We start from the raw sequence: 16,235 nt of genomic DNA, 5'->3' as shown, positions 1-16,235 counted from the left end.
AATTTCCTCCCCACATTTTTTTTTTTTAAGATTAATTTTTGAATATATTTTAGACTTAGATGAGATTATTAAACAATTCATTAGTGATGTATAGTACAGAAGTTTGTATAATGGTACATGAACAAGATGACAAGTATGGACTTCACTTTCATCTTTCCAGTAGGCACATCTAAAATTATCTATATCTAATATCTGTATCTAATATCTATTAATTGTTCAATGTTTTTAGATGATCTTTCCAGTAGAAAAGATGATAAATTCTGAGAAGAACAGGAGGAAAACAATAGTGAATTGCAAGCAATTTTATAAGCCACTTCAAGGTGTCCATGTGATTTCATCATCTCTGTATGTGAAGAATTAGACCAAAAAACTAGAAATGGCACCAAAGAGAACACATGATATAAAAAAGATTAAAACTGCATCTTTAAAAATATCTATAATATCTAATATCTTTTAATTGTTCAATATTTTTAGCTGATCTGAAGCTAGCACTGAGATCAGAAACCAAAGCCTGGATGACTTTGCTGGGGTGTCATTGCAATAAGAAGTACAGAACACAGATGGAAGCAATTTTGACTTTTATAGAGGAAACTGGCAAGAAGTTAAATCGCAGCATCACGGACCTGGATGATATCAGAATAGCCATGTCAGCTTTAAAAGAGATCAGAGAACTACAGATCTCTATTGACTCTCAAATTGGCCCCATTGAGGTAGCTAGTGGGAATGTTGCATGTATGGAGAGAGCAAGTTTTTTGGGTTAAAGCTTAACAGTGAACTTTGAAAATGTATGATTTAATATGTGTTGAATGTTGAGTGACAGGCCTGTTGTGTTCCTGTAATTCTTTTTGTGTGACATTCTGATTTGGGCAAATGTATACTTGCTGAGGTGAGAGGTGGTTTTATGAACAGTGCAGAAATTGAGTGATGTAGGTAAGAGGAAGATGAAAATATAGGTATTTAATGCAAGAAATCTTTTCATATTTTGTAGAAGAAGTCTGTGTACGAAAAGGAATCAGGTTCCTTTTTTTTTTTTTTTTTTTTTTTTTAGCTAAGCCTAAATAGGAGCAAAAAGCTAACATTAAGCAGACTATGAAATTGATTGCTTTTATCAGCTATATAGGTTAAAATAAACGAAAGCAACCGACTTCCTTAAATAAGTTAATGTGATAGAATGCATTTGCTGAACATCTGACAAATGGCAGACTTTAAAAACAGATGGTAACTGTTTCTCTGCATTCCTGACCAGAGTATTTATTTAAGAATGCTGTAATATGGCAAAAAGCACCACTGATTTTTTGGTGGAATTCTTTTTTCTAAGACATGTTCGTGATTCCTGATTCTCAATAATTTCATTATAAGCTTCCAATTCTGCAAGCAGGAGCCTTGAGTCTCTAGGCACAAGAAGTGATGCTTCAGGTTTTTGAAAGGGAGGTTGACATATTTTCCACATAATGTTGTAATAGGTAGATAGTTACATTTCCATTTCTGCAATTTGGCTCCAATTTGATCAAATTGGAAAACATGAATGGAAATAGTCCCACTTCATACAAAAAATTTCAAATGAATGTTATGCTATGATTTTAAAAATAAATTATGCCACAGGTTCATTTCTACCCTACCCTAGGCTAATTTATAGAAAGTGAATTTCATTTGTGTTTTAGTGAAAATTCACTGAGAGTTTTCAGTATGTGGACTGAAAATATGTTGGTGGTGCAAGTGGAAATCAATGCTCTGAGAAGAAAAAATTCAGATATTTCTTCCAGTTTGGTATTGGTTTGTCAGATTTTGATAAAGGCTATGCAAGAAGAACAGAATTTCTTTTACTAAGAAATCATTCTCTGTTCTTAAAATTTTAAAATGTTAGCATACATATGTGTTTACAGAGTTAACTGAAGTTACCATTTTAAGTATCTTGATCCAAATTTCTGGCAGGAATCCTATGCTATGTTGAACAAATATGATCTACTTGTTGCCAAGGAAGAGACCGAGAAGGTGGACACATTGCACTACACTTGGGAAAAACTGCTAATCCGTGCAAATGAAGTGCAGAATGAGCTCGTTGCTTTGCAGCCAAACTTCAGAGGAGAGCTTATTAGGGCTGTGAAGACTTTTACTGAAGACTGTGCACAGTTCTATTCAGATTATGATCAGGCAAGTGGTTTTATTTTATTGTATTTGAGAAATTTTTAAGGAGCAGTGGGAGCATGGAAAGGTTTTTGGATTTGACTAATTAATGGGATGGGTCTCTACTGTTGAATAGATTTGTTCTTGTTAAGATGGTGTCTGAGTTTCAGTGCCAGGAAGGTTTTGTTAATGTTTTGTATATGACTGACATAAGTAATACCAGTAATCAGTTCTTAAAAATTAAGATAAATAATTGACATATTTAAGGTTTTTGAAAAACACCTAGTTACCATGAGCAAATGTGAAGGCCAGGATTAATGGTAAATTATGTTAGCAAGAAGAGTTTTCTGATGCTGGGTATATGTACAAGTGACGTAGGCTCTCATGTTCCTTTTTCATTAGAATATAGATGAATGAAGCTGAACAAATCTTGTATCATCTTTTAAGTAATGCTGACTCTTACTCAAAAACTGAGCTATGATTTCCTAGCTTTTACAGCGTAGTGAAAAATTTCTGCATAAAAAAAACAATTAGTTTCCTTCTTTGAATTTTTTTTAGTCCTTTTTTAAAAAGTGTTTGTTCTAGTAGGTTGACTGTCATCTCTTGGTTCAGTTGTTATCTGAAGAGGGGATGTGGAGGCTGCAAAAGTGTTTGAGGTTAGCATTTAGAAAATCCTGATTAGAAGTAAGTTGTGGTTATTCTTACCCTCTAAATTACTTCTTTTTTTCCTTTTAGAATGGGCCAATGGTGGTTGGTTTAACACCTCAGGAGGCCAGTGACAGGCTTACTATATTCCAGGTACTGTTAATTCTAAGACATAACTTAATCCTTCCTATAAGTGAGCTAACACCTAAAGGCTCTGAGAAGGAATTTCAATAGTTGAATGAACTTTCATTGATAAGATAGGGTTACTGATTTGGCTGTTCTGTCTTAGTGAAAGCTAAACTGGAATTTTTCTGTGCATTTACAAGGAATACTGTTTAAATCTAATTTTTGGGGGGGGAGTTAACAGGCTGCATAGATAATGAGTAATGATTATGCAATAACCTGATGAGAGCTTTCCCAAAAGTTTAGTGTATTTTGCTGTAGGCTATTCTTGTGTTCATTTTTGTGTTTCTTTCTTTCTTTTTTTTTTTTTTTTTTTTTTTTTTTTGGTTGAAGTCAGTCTTTGCACCATTATTAATGTCTGTTCCTGCAATAACAACTTTTAATGCTTTTCCTTTTCCCATACTGCTATTCATTTGACTTCCGACTATGTACCCTGAGTTATATTGCAATTGACAATTACATTATGTTTTTCCTTGCTGCTTTTATGGTAGTAATTCTTCCTTCATCAGTCAATAAAAGTATGCACAGCCTACTTGGAGAGGTAGAATTTGCTGTATCCGCCTTTTTTTGCTTTGTGTGTCATGCTTCACCTCTTTCAAGTACAATCTTAGCATTTATTGTTCTGTCACTATGCCACATGAAGTAAATGGCTTTCCTGTCAGCTTCTAAAGATGTGCCTCTAAGCTAGCTAAAAGTTACTTTTCTCAAGAAAATTGTTGACAAAGAAGTTGACAGGGTAAGCTGTTACTATCTCTCTATATCTTTCTATTATTGCCTAGATTTTAGTCTAATTCAGCTCTAATCATGGTTTTGGATCTTGAATATTTAGTTATTTTTATTAACTTTTTATTTATTTATTGTTATTTAGTTATTTAACTTTTTTTTTCTTTTTCTTTCTTAGAATCGATGTGACACTCTCTTTCGGAAATACATTACTTGTACAGGTGGAGAACATCTTTTTGGTTTGCCAGTTACTCAATGTCCTCAACTGCTTGAAATAAAGAAGCAACTGAATCTGTTGAAGAAGCTCTATAATCTATATAACAGTGTCATTGACACAATCAGTGGCTACTATGATATTCTGTGGTCAGAATTAGACATTGAAAAAATTAACAGTGAACTTATGGAATTTCAGAACAGGTGAGAAACTACTGCTGTGTTAAAGTTGCCTCAAGTACATCTTGAATATAATTGGTTAGCACCAGTAATCATATATGAGTATGCATTTATTTACCGAGGCATGAAAAATGAGAATTTAAACGGAAAAATATATCCATTAGCCATGTCATAAAACCAAGAAAAAAAATTAGATTCTAAATGTTGAGCATTATTGTTCTTTAGACAGATTCTTGGTTATCTTTTTAAAAAACCTTGCAATATATGTTAAAATTGTAAATTTTTTTGTCCATGAGGGAAAGTTTCACCTTTTTGTTGTAGTATTGTTGCTCATGAGAGACAGATTTATGCTAGGTGTCAAAGGCAAGTTAGTGAATTGCTGAATAGTTTTTCTACAAAATGGGTCTTATTGCATGCATAGAATCTGAACTTTCTATCAAACTGGGAATCAAAAAAATTAAAGAATTAAACCCTGAGGAAAAGGGGTTTTCTAGAGCACAGAGCAGTCCCTACCATCAGTCTCACCAAAACATGAAATCAAGATGCAGAACATTTCAACTGGTTTTGAAGATTGCATGTTATTAAAATCCTGAACCTACAGTCCTTAAGGGGAGGCTGTAGGTGCCTACCCAGCTATCAGTCATTGAAATAGACTGGAAAAGAGATTTTCTCCCATGGAGAAGCACATACAGAAGCTCCAAATTACAGGTAACCTGGATTTGGAAGGCATGTGTTCTGCTGTTAAGACCATATACTGTGACTTTAAAGAAAGAATATTGGAAACTTTTAGAAAAAGCTTGCTTTATCTCAATGTAGGTGCCGTAAGCTCCCTCGTGCTGTAAAGGAATGGCAGCCTTTTCTTGATCTAAAGAAGACCATAGAGGACTTCAGTGAATGTTGCCCATTGCTTGAGCATATGTCAAGTAAAGCAATGATGCCCCGGCACTGGGAGCAGATTAAGGATCTCACTGAACACAGATTTGACGTGGAGAGTGAAACATTCAAACTGAGGAATATAATGGAAGCTCCACTATTAAGATATAAAGAGGAAATAGAGGTATTGTGAAGAAAGAAATATGGATACATGAAACCTGCAGTCTGCTTGTATAGTATAGGAGTAAAAGTAGCAAGAAGGAAATCAAAATATTTCTGTAAAAAGAATAGAGAAATGGACTATCACTTCAGGTTTTGTATAAAATAATGACACAAATATATTGTGGTGCCAACTTCTTTTTTTTTTTAAAGCATGCCTTTTGACCCAGGAGTTAATTTGTGAGGCTACCTTGCTTTGTGACATTAAACATATGAAAAGTAATCACTATGTTATTATTTTATTCGCCTCAGAGTTGATTAAATTGTTATGTGATATACAGATTATTAGCTATGGTGTTTGTATATCTGTAGACCTTTCCACTAAATAGTTGCTCATGAGCCTAATGTTACCTAGTGTTAAGGGAAATAAGAGCTAGATTCGTGTACCAGGGACTTGAAGGATTCATAGCTTCTTTTGACTTCCTGCTTATTTAAAAGGATATCTGCATAAGTGCTGTGAAGGAGAGAGACATTGAACAGAAGTTAAAACAAGTGATAGCCGAATGGGATAACAAGATGTTTATCTTTGCAAACTTTAAAACTCGTGGGGAACTCCTTTTAAGAGGTGACAGCACGTCAGAAACAATTGCTACCCTGGAGGACAGCTTGATGATTCTTGGTTCTCTCATGAGTAACAGGTAACAGGAAAGGGAGGGAGGGAATGGGGGGAGAGATAAAAATATTAGCAAAAGTATTTATTTTAGTGAACAAATCTATCACAGAAAGGAAGGTAAATAAATATCTAGATAAAATCTAAGAGCTTGCTTGTCCTTGAACTGTTCATAGTTCAGGGCTAGTTCTTATTGTATCTAGTGTATCTCCCCAATAAGATCTTTTGAAAACATGTAGATGCAACTCAGATTTCCTGAATAAACAACTGGCAAGTTTTCATTGAAAGTGGGGACATAAGAGAGAAAGCTGCCTGGCTATGGCAGGCATACTTTGGGCATTACAGGAACTGCTGCTATTCTGCCCCTGTGATAGTAATCACCTCATGCCAAAGGTGCTGAAAATCCCAGTGAAAGTTTGTCTGGTTTTACATGCCAAAAGACACAGATAAAATGAAGAACACAGAACCTGATCATCAGAGCATATTCAGATACTCTGAAGCAGGAGTTTAGGAGAGTTCAGGAACTCTGTGAGGTTATAGTTTTCAAGATGCTGAGTAGTCCCTTTACCTTAGAGTGAAATTGAAGCCTTGTTTGCCTCCTACTTCTGTTGGATCAGAGCTGTGCTGTGCACCTTGTGTACGCAGCAGCAAGTTGGAGCTGATTGGATTTAGAGTTCCCAACTAGCTGAATTAAGTTTTTATACTTTGACTTGAAAAATCTTAAGCATAAAAACTAGTCCTCATCCTGTGACTTATATGCTGCTTTTCAAGCGTCTTTTTTTCTTCTTGAAATAAATAAATGGCTTTTTTTTTATTTTTTTTTTTCATTTTTTTCTTATTTTTTTTTATTTCTTTTTTAAATTGTAGATACAATACACCATTCAAGACACAGATTCAGAAATGGGTGCACTATCTTTCCAACACAACGGATATAATTGAGAACTGGCTGACTGTGCAGAACTTGTGGATTTATTTAGAAGCTGTTTTTATTGGTGGTGATATAGCAAGGCAGCTTCCAAAGGTTTCTAGACATGTCTTTTTCAGTTTGCTTATCAACATTTTAAGAATAAAACTTAAATGTGAAGTCATAATTGATGCAGTAATGTAAACTTAACTTTAGTATTTAACAAAACTGGTCTTGCTAGGAAATTAGGTAAGCAGTGCCAATGGAAGGCATGATGTGAGAAGAATAATAAAATCATGTGATCTGTTTTGATTTCTAGATTGTAAAGCTGTTAACTAATATGTATTTAAACATTGTCCCTAGCAGTAGCCTTGTCTAGTTGTACATACCACTAGCGTAGTACCTAGGAGTCCTTATCTTAAACTTTTCCTGCGTGGCTTTTCAAATTAAAAAAAGAACTTTAATTTTAGAAAAACTCTTCCGATTTGAAGCTTCAGTTCAAGTATAGTGAGTTTTCTGTCTTTTTCTCTAGAAATGTAAGAGAAAGTACATAGCAGGCAAGTATAAAATATTCTCTATTGTCCAAGCAGAAAGAATTGGGTTTAAGATGAAAATTTTCTAGAAGACATGCTATTACTAGTGAGAAGATTGCTGTTGAGATTACTGGATGCTGGTTCTGGAAGCAGGTGCCTTTTCCCTCTTCTCCCTTCCTTCCCCCATTTCTTCCATTCCACATTCGCTGTCATGTTTCAACAGGAAGCAAAGCGTTTCTCTAACATTGATAAATCCTGGGTAAGGATCATGGCCCGAGCTCATGAAACACCCAATGTTGTTCAGTGCTGTGTTGGAGATGAAATAATGGGACAGTTATTGCCACACTTACTGGAACAGCTTGAAATCTGTCAGAAATCGCTCACAGGGTAAGATTACTACGAGCCCGCATTCTTGGCCAGATGGTTGAGAGTTGTGTAACTGGGGAAAGAGCAATTGCTCAAGTACTGTCCCATGAACTTTGAAAAGATTGTGTTCTTATTCTACTATGAATTCAGTTGAACTGAGCAAACAAGTTAGCAGGATAATACAACACCTCCAAAGAAATTTCTGCCAGCTAATGAATAAGCATTTGATTTGTGACTGAGGTGTCACTCACTGTCTGCCTCTGTTGAATCCAAAGCTAGTTTCAGCTGAGTTTCAATCCAGAATGCAGTCTAGATTTGTGTGTCCCATTCACACTTTTTACAGATCTGGGTGACAATCAGCTTGAGGGAAGTAAATAGCAAGTAAAAAAGTTAATGTAAAAAGATTTTATTTCAGTTTAGTTTCCTGTCTTTTTACTGGTTTTTAGATTATAGCAAATCATAAAACTTTTCCATGAAATGATTTCTGATACTAAGAGAGTAGTTTTAAAGCAGATGCTTAACATGAATGTATGATGGATAAAAATTGTCATTGTTTCACCTAAAAATTGTATATTAAATTGTAAGAAATGCCACTTTTAAAGAAAAAAGGATGTATAAATTAACCCAAATCACTTACCATCTACCTCCTCCTGGCTTCTAACAATTTTTTAAAAATGCAGGTACCTGGAGAAAAAGCGCCTGCTATTTCCACGATTCTTCTTTGTATCAGATCCTGCTCTCTTAGAAATTCTTGGCCAGGCATCCAACTCTCACAATATACAGGCACATCTGCTGAACGTTTTTGACAACATTAAAGCTGTCAGGTTCCATGAGAAGGTATGTGCTGCCCACACCTCAGTGTTACATTCCTTCACATTGGCAATGTGTGATACTTGCTTACTTAAAGGGGCTACTTGATTGCATGAGGCATTCTATTGTTTTACCTTATTCACCAACTATTTGATGCTGAGTAGGCTTTCTTAATTTAAGATTTGTTTCCTATCCTCATTTATGATGAAGTAAAACTTCATGTAGAATAGCAAAACAAAAATTTGCACCAGTGCTTAAATTTCAGAAAAATCCACCATGTACTGATTTTTTTTCCTGTGGCTCCCTCTCAAATAAGCTTTTGAGTATTTATGAGTTTCTTTGTATCTTTACATTGCCTGTATTTGTATTTTTACATTCATTATTTGATTTTAAGAGAAAGTGTATCTACTGTTTCTACTGTTTCTGAGCTGTCCTTACTATGCCTTCAGACACAGTGTTTGAAGAACTCTTTTCTTATACCTTTTACAAGAACAGATAGCAACATATTTTCCTTCTGTATACATTTTCTTAGAAACTAATTACCTCCTCATGCTTTTGAAATTCCTTTGATTATCCATGCTTCTTAACTTTTCTGTTTTCATTATTTTTGATTCTAAGACTGAATTCTTTTTAGGCTGTTAACCCACCAGTAATGGGGAAGGTTTCCTTTATTGTGACTGAAAAGGGAATCTTGTCACAGAATCACAGAATGGGTCAGGTTGGAAGGGACCACAGTGGTCTTCTGTTCCAATATCCCTGTTCAAGCAAGGCCATCCTAGACCACATGGCACAAGATTGCCATTGAAAATTTAGTGAGATTCAAGAATTGTCAATATATTAGGGTTTGTCTCCTTTTTCTTGACAGTGTTTTGTTTAAAACCTTTCTGCATAGCGAAGTAATGGTTTAAGAGTGTTTACATTTCATTGAACGAATGGATATGATTTATTAGTTACTTACAGAAGTGTAATGAAGTGATTGCAGAAAAATACGAATTATTGTAAAAATAAATATCTGTAAACACAAGATATTTTTGCTTTTATTAGATATATGACCGTATATTGTCAATTAGTTCACGAGAGGGTGAGACTGTAGAGCTGACCAGGCCTGTAATGGCTGAAGGTAATGTGGAAGTTTGGCTCAGCTCTCTGTTGAAGGAATCCCAGCTATCACTGCATCAAGTTATTCGCCAGGCAGCTATGGACATCCAGGAAACGAGTTTCCAGATTACTGAATTTCTTTCTACTTATCCAGCCCAGGTAATACCCTTGTTACATGAATGAAGAATTATTCACAGATATGTATCAGGTTTTTTTCTTGTCTTTGCATTCAAAGTTGCAGCCAGTGTTAAATACAAAACTGGCTTTAATTTTATTTGAGTTGTCTCAGTCTTTTAAGTTTCAGCTTCACATAGCTGGAACCAAAAGAAGGTAACTTACCCTAAAGCTCCTGTTTAAAAAGTATGCTGAATGCAATAAATTAATATAATGAAGTTAACACTATTTCTTTATAAGCTTAATAATTGACTACTGGAGGAAAAGTAGTAAAATTGTGTGCTTGTTCATATATTCAGGATAATGCTGTGTATTGCTAAAGGTTTGAAACTGAGGATAATGTTTAGAGAAAAGTATTTTTTAGTAGAAGCTTCATTTGTGATCCAACAGGAATATTGTTGGATATAGAATAAAGGCTTTGTGAATTACCAGAAAAATATTTCAAATTAAGCGCTAATTATTCACTGGTTAGTTGTTATTTATATAAACTATATTTATTACATATATTATTTTTATCAACACTGTAAATTATTTTGAGCAGTTGTATAAGCAATGCACTGTAGGCAATATCTACAAGACTGAGTGAAGTACAGGCTTAACTATGAATTTATGAATGCAGTTGGTACACAAAAAACATGACCTCTGTATGAATGCATGGAAAGTAATTTTGTACACATAGTTCTACTTTTTTAGTTTTTCTGTGTCTGTGAAGGTACATTTTAGGTGAAAGAGAAAAGATTAAGAAGCATATACTTCTATGTTTCCTAAGGTCGGGTTATTGGGGATCCAAATGATTTGGACAAGAGACTCAGAAGAAGCTTTGACTCTCGCCAAGCAGGATAAAAAAGTTATGCGCAAGACAAACCAGTTTTTCCTGGATCTTCTGAACACGTTGATAGATATGACAACTAAAGACCTTAGTCCAGTTGAGCGAGTTAAATACGAGACATTAATCACTATTCATGTGCATCAGAGGGACATTTTTGATGGCCTTGTAAGTCTTAAAAAATTAGCAATGAGTTATGAGGGGTTTTCCACATAAAACAATGTGAAATTATAAGAAAATATTATGATACCTCTGAACTCCTGCCTGATAAGATAAACATTTAATTTCATGACTGTAATGATTATGTGTCCTGGAATATTATAAAAATGCTGATGTTGTTTCAACCATGTCTTCTTAGTTTCCTTTTAAGTAATTCAGTGAGTTTTCCACTCCCCAATCAGTAGCAGAATTTTGTAATGTTTCATGTTGGTCCACTAACTTAAATGCCTCTGTTACGTTATTAGTTAGGGACTTCTCTTTCCTCACATACTTTGTTGCAAGTAATTGTCCTTTTTCTGGACTGCATTATGGATTTCTACAAGTAAATAAAACTAATATAGAGTTATAGTACAGGAAAAACTTTGAAGCTGGTTGAAGCTGATATCGTCTCTATTTTATTTTCAATAGCATACCTCATTATTACTTAGGGATTTCTTTATTCACTTTACACCTTCTCATGCTGACACAGGATACTAAAATAAGGAAAATGAAAGCATTTAGCTTAATCAAACTTAAAGCTAGCCTACCCTTTTACATACAGGAAGCCCTGAACCTGATTCTGAAATTAGGCTGTCCAAGAAAAGAATTATTGAGTTTTGGCCCATTATTGATAGGAAGGCATTTATTTTTTCATTGTAGAATAATTTTTTTGTAGTTATAATAATTTTATGTAAAGTGTAATTTTTAGATACAAACTGACTTTTTTTGAAATCTCATTTTAATATTCAGTAGAGGGACTGTGACCTATTTTCAGCTCTGTTGAATTCCTTAGATTGTATCAGCACCATGACACTGCTTTGAAATATCTTTCAAAATGCATGTGGTTTCATAAAATCCTTATAGCAGTTTGTAAAATCAAATATCACATTATGTACTTCCGACTCATGTAAAACTACAGTGGTAGAGAGGACTAAAGGGAATGATAATTTTAAATTTAAACTGAAATGACTTGTTTGAGGCTTATGGACTGTTAATTTGTATTTAGAATTCTGATACGTTTGTCTAAAGCGTGAACTTCTCCTGCTAAGTATGTGATTGAGCAACAATACATTAGCAATTTTTTGTGGTAAAAATCCAGATAGGTTCTCCACTATTTTTTTGTTACTTGCTTTAGAACTGCCTTCCATTATGTTTGCAGTGCTGCCTTTGCATCTACTACTCAGATACTATAATATAAATGTGAAAGTAAATGTTAACCATGGATGCCACAGCTTTGTCTTCCCTCTCTTCTTAGTGCTGCATGCATATCAAGAGCCCTACGGACTTTGAGTGGCTGAAACAATGTAGGTTTTATTTTAATGAAGACTCTGATAAAATGGTGATTAAGATCACTGATGTGAACTTCACATACCAGAATGAATTCTTGGGCTGTACTGACAGGCTTGTCATAACACCTCTTACAGACAGGTGAAAAAGACAATTTTATTCTTTATTCTTTGCTGCCAAACCTTGGCTTTTACAAGAGCAATTTAGTCATTCCTGTTGGATGCACCATTGATCTCTGCAGAGTTTATTCTTCACTGTCTTGTCAAAGTCAGTAATTTCATATGGAAAGCTTCAATATTTTTGTTTCTATGCCCTATAATGTGAGTAATTTCCAACTTATTTTCTGCCACACACTTGCGTTGGTCCCCACATACATGATGGATCTGACCTTCATACTTATGTATGTGAAGCTGACATATCTGAATATCTGATTTATCCAACAGATAAAATATGTAGAGATACAGGACAAAAGTAGATGTTTACAGACAAGCTAATAAAAAGAGCTAAGGAAGAACAGACAGGAAAACCAGTTTTTATTCAGCTGCAGTAGTATGGAGATCTTGGATCTAAAAGGATGTTGAAAGAATTGCAATCCTATTAACAGAGAGATTTACCTGTCCAACTCAAATACTACAAAGAATGCTTTATAACCTATCATTGGCAAAATAAGGACATTGTTTGCCTTTTTTTTTTTTTAAATTATTCTATACAAAAAAATCTAGAGCTACTCTTGATATATAATTATTAGCTGGTGTTTTGCTGCTTTATGCATAGATGTTTCATTCATGAAATTGGGATGCACTGTGTGATCAAATTTTAAAGATGGATGAGAAAGAAAAGGTTAGATGTCTTTCATTATTGTACTTCACAGTATGATGTATTTCAAAACTACTCCAGATAAAATAACTCAGTAGCCAAGATATTCAAACTAAGATTAGGCAGCATCTTAATATTCCCTGCATCAGAGATTGAGTGAAGGGGTTTTATTCTTACTGATCCAAGTTGTAATTAGTGGAATATAATTTCAGCACTTCCCTTTTCTCCTTAAATTAGACCTTGTGTAAGTTTCTCTGGCACTATACAGAAATCCATCTGCTGCATCCTGATTGATTGTTGCCTTTTAGATGTTACATCACTTTGGCTCAAGCTTTGGGCATGAACATGGGTGGAGCACCTGTGGGACCTGCAGGAACCGGAAAAACTGAAACCGTGAAAGATATGGGACGGTGCCTTGGAAAATATGTAGTGGTCTTCAACTGTTCAGACCAGATGGATTTCCGAGGACTTGGGAGGATCTTCAAAGGTAAGATGTGGACCAAAGGTGAGCTTTTGGCTAAATAGTCAATTGCTTTCTGGGGTGCACAATGCACAGTATAACTAATTGGGCGGAGAAAGTGATTGTTCCACTGTACTCAGCTTTGGCGTGACCTCAACTCAAGTACTCTTTACAGTTCTGGAATCAACAATACAACAGCATATGAAAATACTGGAATGTATCCAAATGACAGCAAAAAATATGGTGAAAGAGTGAGAGGACATGACTTAAGAGGAACAGCTGAATATACTATTCTTGTTTTGTTTTGAGAGAGAGAGACTGAGGGGTACCCTCATTGCTGTTTATAACTTCCTCATGAAGGGGAGTGAAGGTGGAGGTGCTGATCTCTCTGGTGTCTGGTAACAGGACATGGGGGTATGGCTTGAAGCTGCATTGGGTGAAATTCAAGTTAGGTATTCACTGAGAGTGTGGTCAAGCACTGGAACAAATCCTCCAAGGAAGTCGTTGGGGTCTCAAGCTTCTTTGTGTCCAGATAGTGCATAAACAACTATCTTATATGGTTTAACTTTTAGATAGACCTTTGTGGAGTCAGGAGTTCTCCTTCTTGATCCCCAGGAGTTCTTTAGAAGTCAATCCTTTATATTCTGAGATTATATGATTTTATGAACTATGTAAAAGTTTCAGCTGGTAAGAGGACATCTCTATGAAACAAGGTTGACATATACCAGGCAGATGGTTTCAGCCTTTTAATAAATGCAAGTAATTATTATCTTGTTATGAGTGTAATATCCAGTTGCAACTCTGTCTTCAAGAAATAGAAATGTCTGAAAACAGGACACAGTTTATGAAAGGATAGATAATCACTTAAAATGACCTAATATCACAAGAAGATCTGCCATTATGAAGAGAAAATGTTGTAAAATGTATTGCTGAACTGCTAGGACATGCTGAATTTTGATTTCAATATTTTGTCTCATTCAAATATTGAAGTTTCTATCAGTAGAAGAAATTCATGGATAGTGCTATGTATGTTAAAAACAACTGGTGGAACTCACTGAATTTAGGTGCAGATGACACTTTTTTAGGCATCTGAAATTGATATCTATCAGTCATGACAGATGTCCAATTAGAGATCAAATAGAGGTTCTTGACTATTGTATTGTTGCAAGTGACTGTATCTATGATTTTTTTGTTTTTCCTAAAAAATCCAAGGAAAAATGCAGTCCTGGCATAGACTGACCTCCAGCTTCTTTACACAACTGTATTGTTATTCTTAATATGTGCAACAAGCTATTGACAACCTATCGCATTTTCATAGAATTACTGCAGGAATTTTTCTTGGGTGGTAAAGAGAGACAGGAAAACATTCAAGTTAAAAGAAGACAAGAAGAAATCAAAGAACATTGTATCCTAGAAAATCTCAAGGACTTTGTCAACTTGTATTTTCTTACTTGAAAAGGAATTAACATTTTTCTCTTCACTCCTTTCCTAACCCTCAAAAATAAACACTTTTTTTTTTTTTCCCCCTGAGTTAGATTACCTAATTTTTGGCTTGTGAAATCCACCAGTAAAGGGTTAAAAACTATAATGGTCATATGCTTAGCTGCTTTTCTCTTTGAAGGTCTTGCTCAGTCTGGCTCCTGGGGTTGCTTTGATGAATTCAATCGTATTGATTTACCAGTGCTATCAGTAGCTGCACAGCAAATAGCAATTGTGCTGACATGTAAGAAGAAACGTAAAAAAAGGTTTATTTTTACTGATGGAGACAATGTAGAAATGAACCCTGAATTTGGCATCTTTCTTACCATGGTAAGTATTCACTAAGTTTCTGATATACCAGTGATGATTGTACAATAATTGAGTCCAGCTTGGTATGTTAAGTGTACTTTGTAACTGTTATGTCATTCAATTCCTAGAACTAATTCTGATAGTTTGAGAACGTTGAACATTGCTGTAAACACAGTATACAGGGTCTTGTTTCAATGACATCAAGCACATGCAACTGAAAAATGCAGACAGCACCATAAATACAAGTTATCTCGACTTCAGATTGCTTCTACATGCCAAATTGTGGCTCCCAAAGTATGCTTTTTGCTACAACTACAGAAAAATTGCCATAGAGATATAGGTAGGAGTGGCCAGTAAAAATAGGACCTACAATACAAACTCAGATTTTAAATGCTTAGGTGGAACATTTTTCATATCTCATGGATATAAAAGAGGCAGAAATTCTGTAGAGATATGGTGGTAAGTCTGCTTGACAATTAATTTTGACATGTGACATAAAGCCAACAAATTATTTTTACCTACCAAGCTGGCCCACTCCTTTGCTGATTCTTCTGTTGGTGCAAGGTACACTCAACTTCAACACCTGTTTTTCCTCTCCAGAATCCAGGATATGCTGGACGGCAAGAACTTCCTGAAAACTTGAAGATCAATTTTCGTTCAGTGGCTATGATGGTTCCTGATCGTCAAATCATAATTCGTGTTAAATTGGCTAGTTGTGGTTTCATTGCTAATGTTGTGTTGGCAAGGAAATTCTTTACACTGTACAAGCTGTGTGAAGAACAACTGTCAAAGCAGGTGATTATATTCATATGATGGAACCTGATTATTTTAGGGAAAAACTATCTATGAAGTCACAAAATATTCATGTGAAGAGTAAGGAAAGGTTCATGTTTACTAAGTAAGCTAAGAGACACTTGCAGTTTAGTAATGTGGCCCTTTGCTGTCCTGGAAGATTAACTCCTGCTGCAGGTTGTTGATGCCAGGATGGGGCTTTCATTCAATTAGCTTTAATGAGTGGTGATGGCTGAGACAAATAAAGGCTTTATCATAGCTTTTGTTGGTCTTACAGAGTGGGAGAAGCATTTGGTTTGTGCCGCCTGTGCTTGTACAGATATTAGTTTCCAAGGGCAACAGAGAATTCAAAACAATACTGATAAAGTATTTTTCAATAGCCCTTGGGAAGCCTGTCCTGATTCAATGACTTA

At 35.0% G+C, this 16,235-nt stretch overlaps 1 protein-coding gene across 2 annotated transcripts in view; it reads left to right on the top strand.

Annotated features, from left to right (window-relative positions):
* The window catches only part of DNAH5 (dynein axonemal heavy chain 5), a 136,214-nt gene that overhangs the window by 57,518 nt on the left and 62,461 nt on the right, over positions 1-16,235 (top strand). For both annotated transcript variants that reach the window (XM_040076784.2, XM_040076790.2), the window contains 15 exons: positions 475-710; positions 1,933-2,151; positions 2,860-2,922; positions 3,854-4,092; positions 4,885-5,125; positions 5,599-5,798; positions 6,638-6,791; positions 7,431-7,594; positions 8,254-8,410; positions 9,428-9,640; positions 10,425-10,649; positions 11,935-12,107; positions 13,091-13,269; positions 14,864-15,051; positions 15,631-15,825. In XM_040076784.2, the coding sequence (XP_039932718.1) occupies positions 475-710; positions 1,933-2,151; positions 2,860-2,922; positions 3,854-4,092; positions 4,885-5,125; positions 5,599-5,798; positions 6,638-6,791; positions 7,431-7,594; positions 8,254-8,410; positions 9,428-9,640; positions 10,425-10,649; positions 11,935-12,107; positions 13,091-13,269; positions 14,864-15,051; positions 15,631-15,825 (2,846 nt within the window). The remainder of the gene's footprint in view (positions 1-474; positions 711-1,932; positions 2,152-2,859; positions 2,923-3,853; positions 4,093-4,884; positions 5,126-5,598; positions 5,799-6,637; positions 6,792-7,430; positions 7,595-8,253; positions 8,411-9,427; positions 9,641-10,424; positions 10,650-11,934; positions 12,108-13,090; positions 13,270-14,863; positions 15,052-15,630; positions 15,826-16,235) is intronic.

The sequence above is a fragment of the Hirundo rustica genome, chromosome 1 (genome assembly GCF_015227805.2).
Source record: "Hirundo rustica isolate bHirRus1 chromosome 1, bHirRus1.pri.v3, whole genome shotgun sequence".
Lineage (NCBI taxonomy): Eukaryota > Metazoa > Chordata > Aves > Passeriformes > Hirundinidae > Hirundo > Hirundo rustica.
Note: the sequence above shows the minus strand (reverse complement) of the source record. Positions and strands in the feature narration are given on the sequence as shown.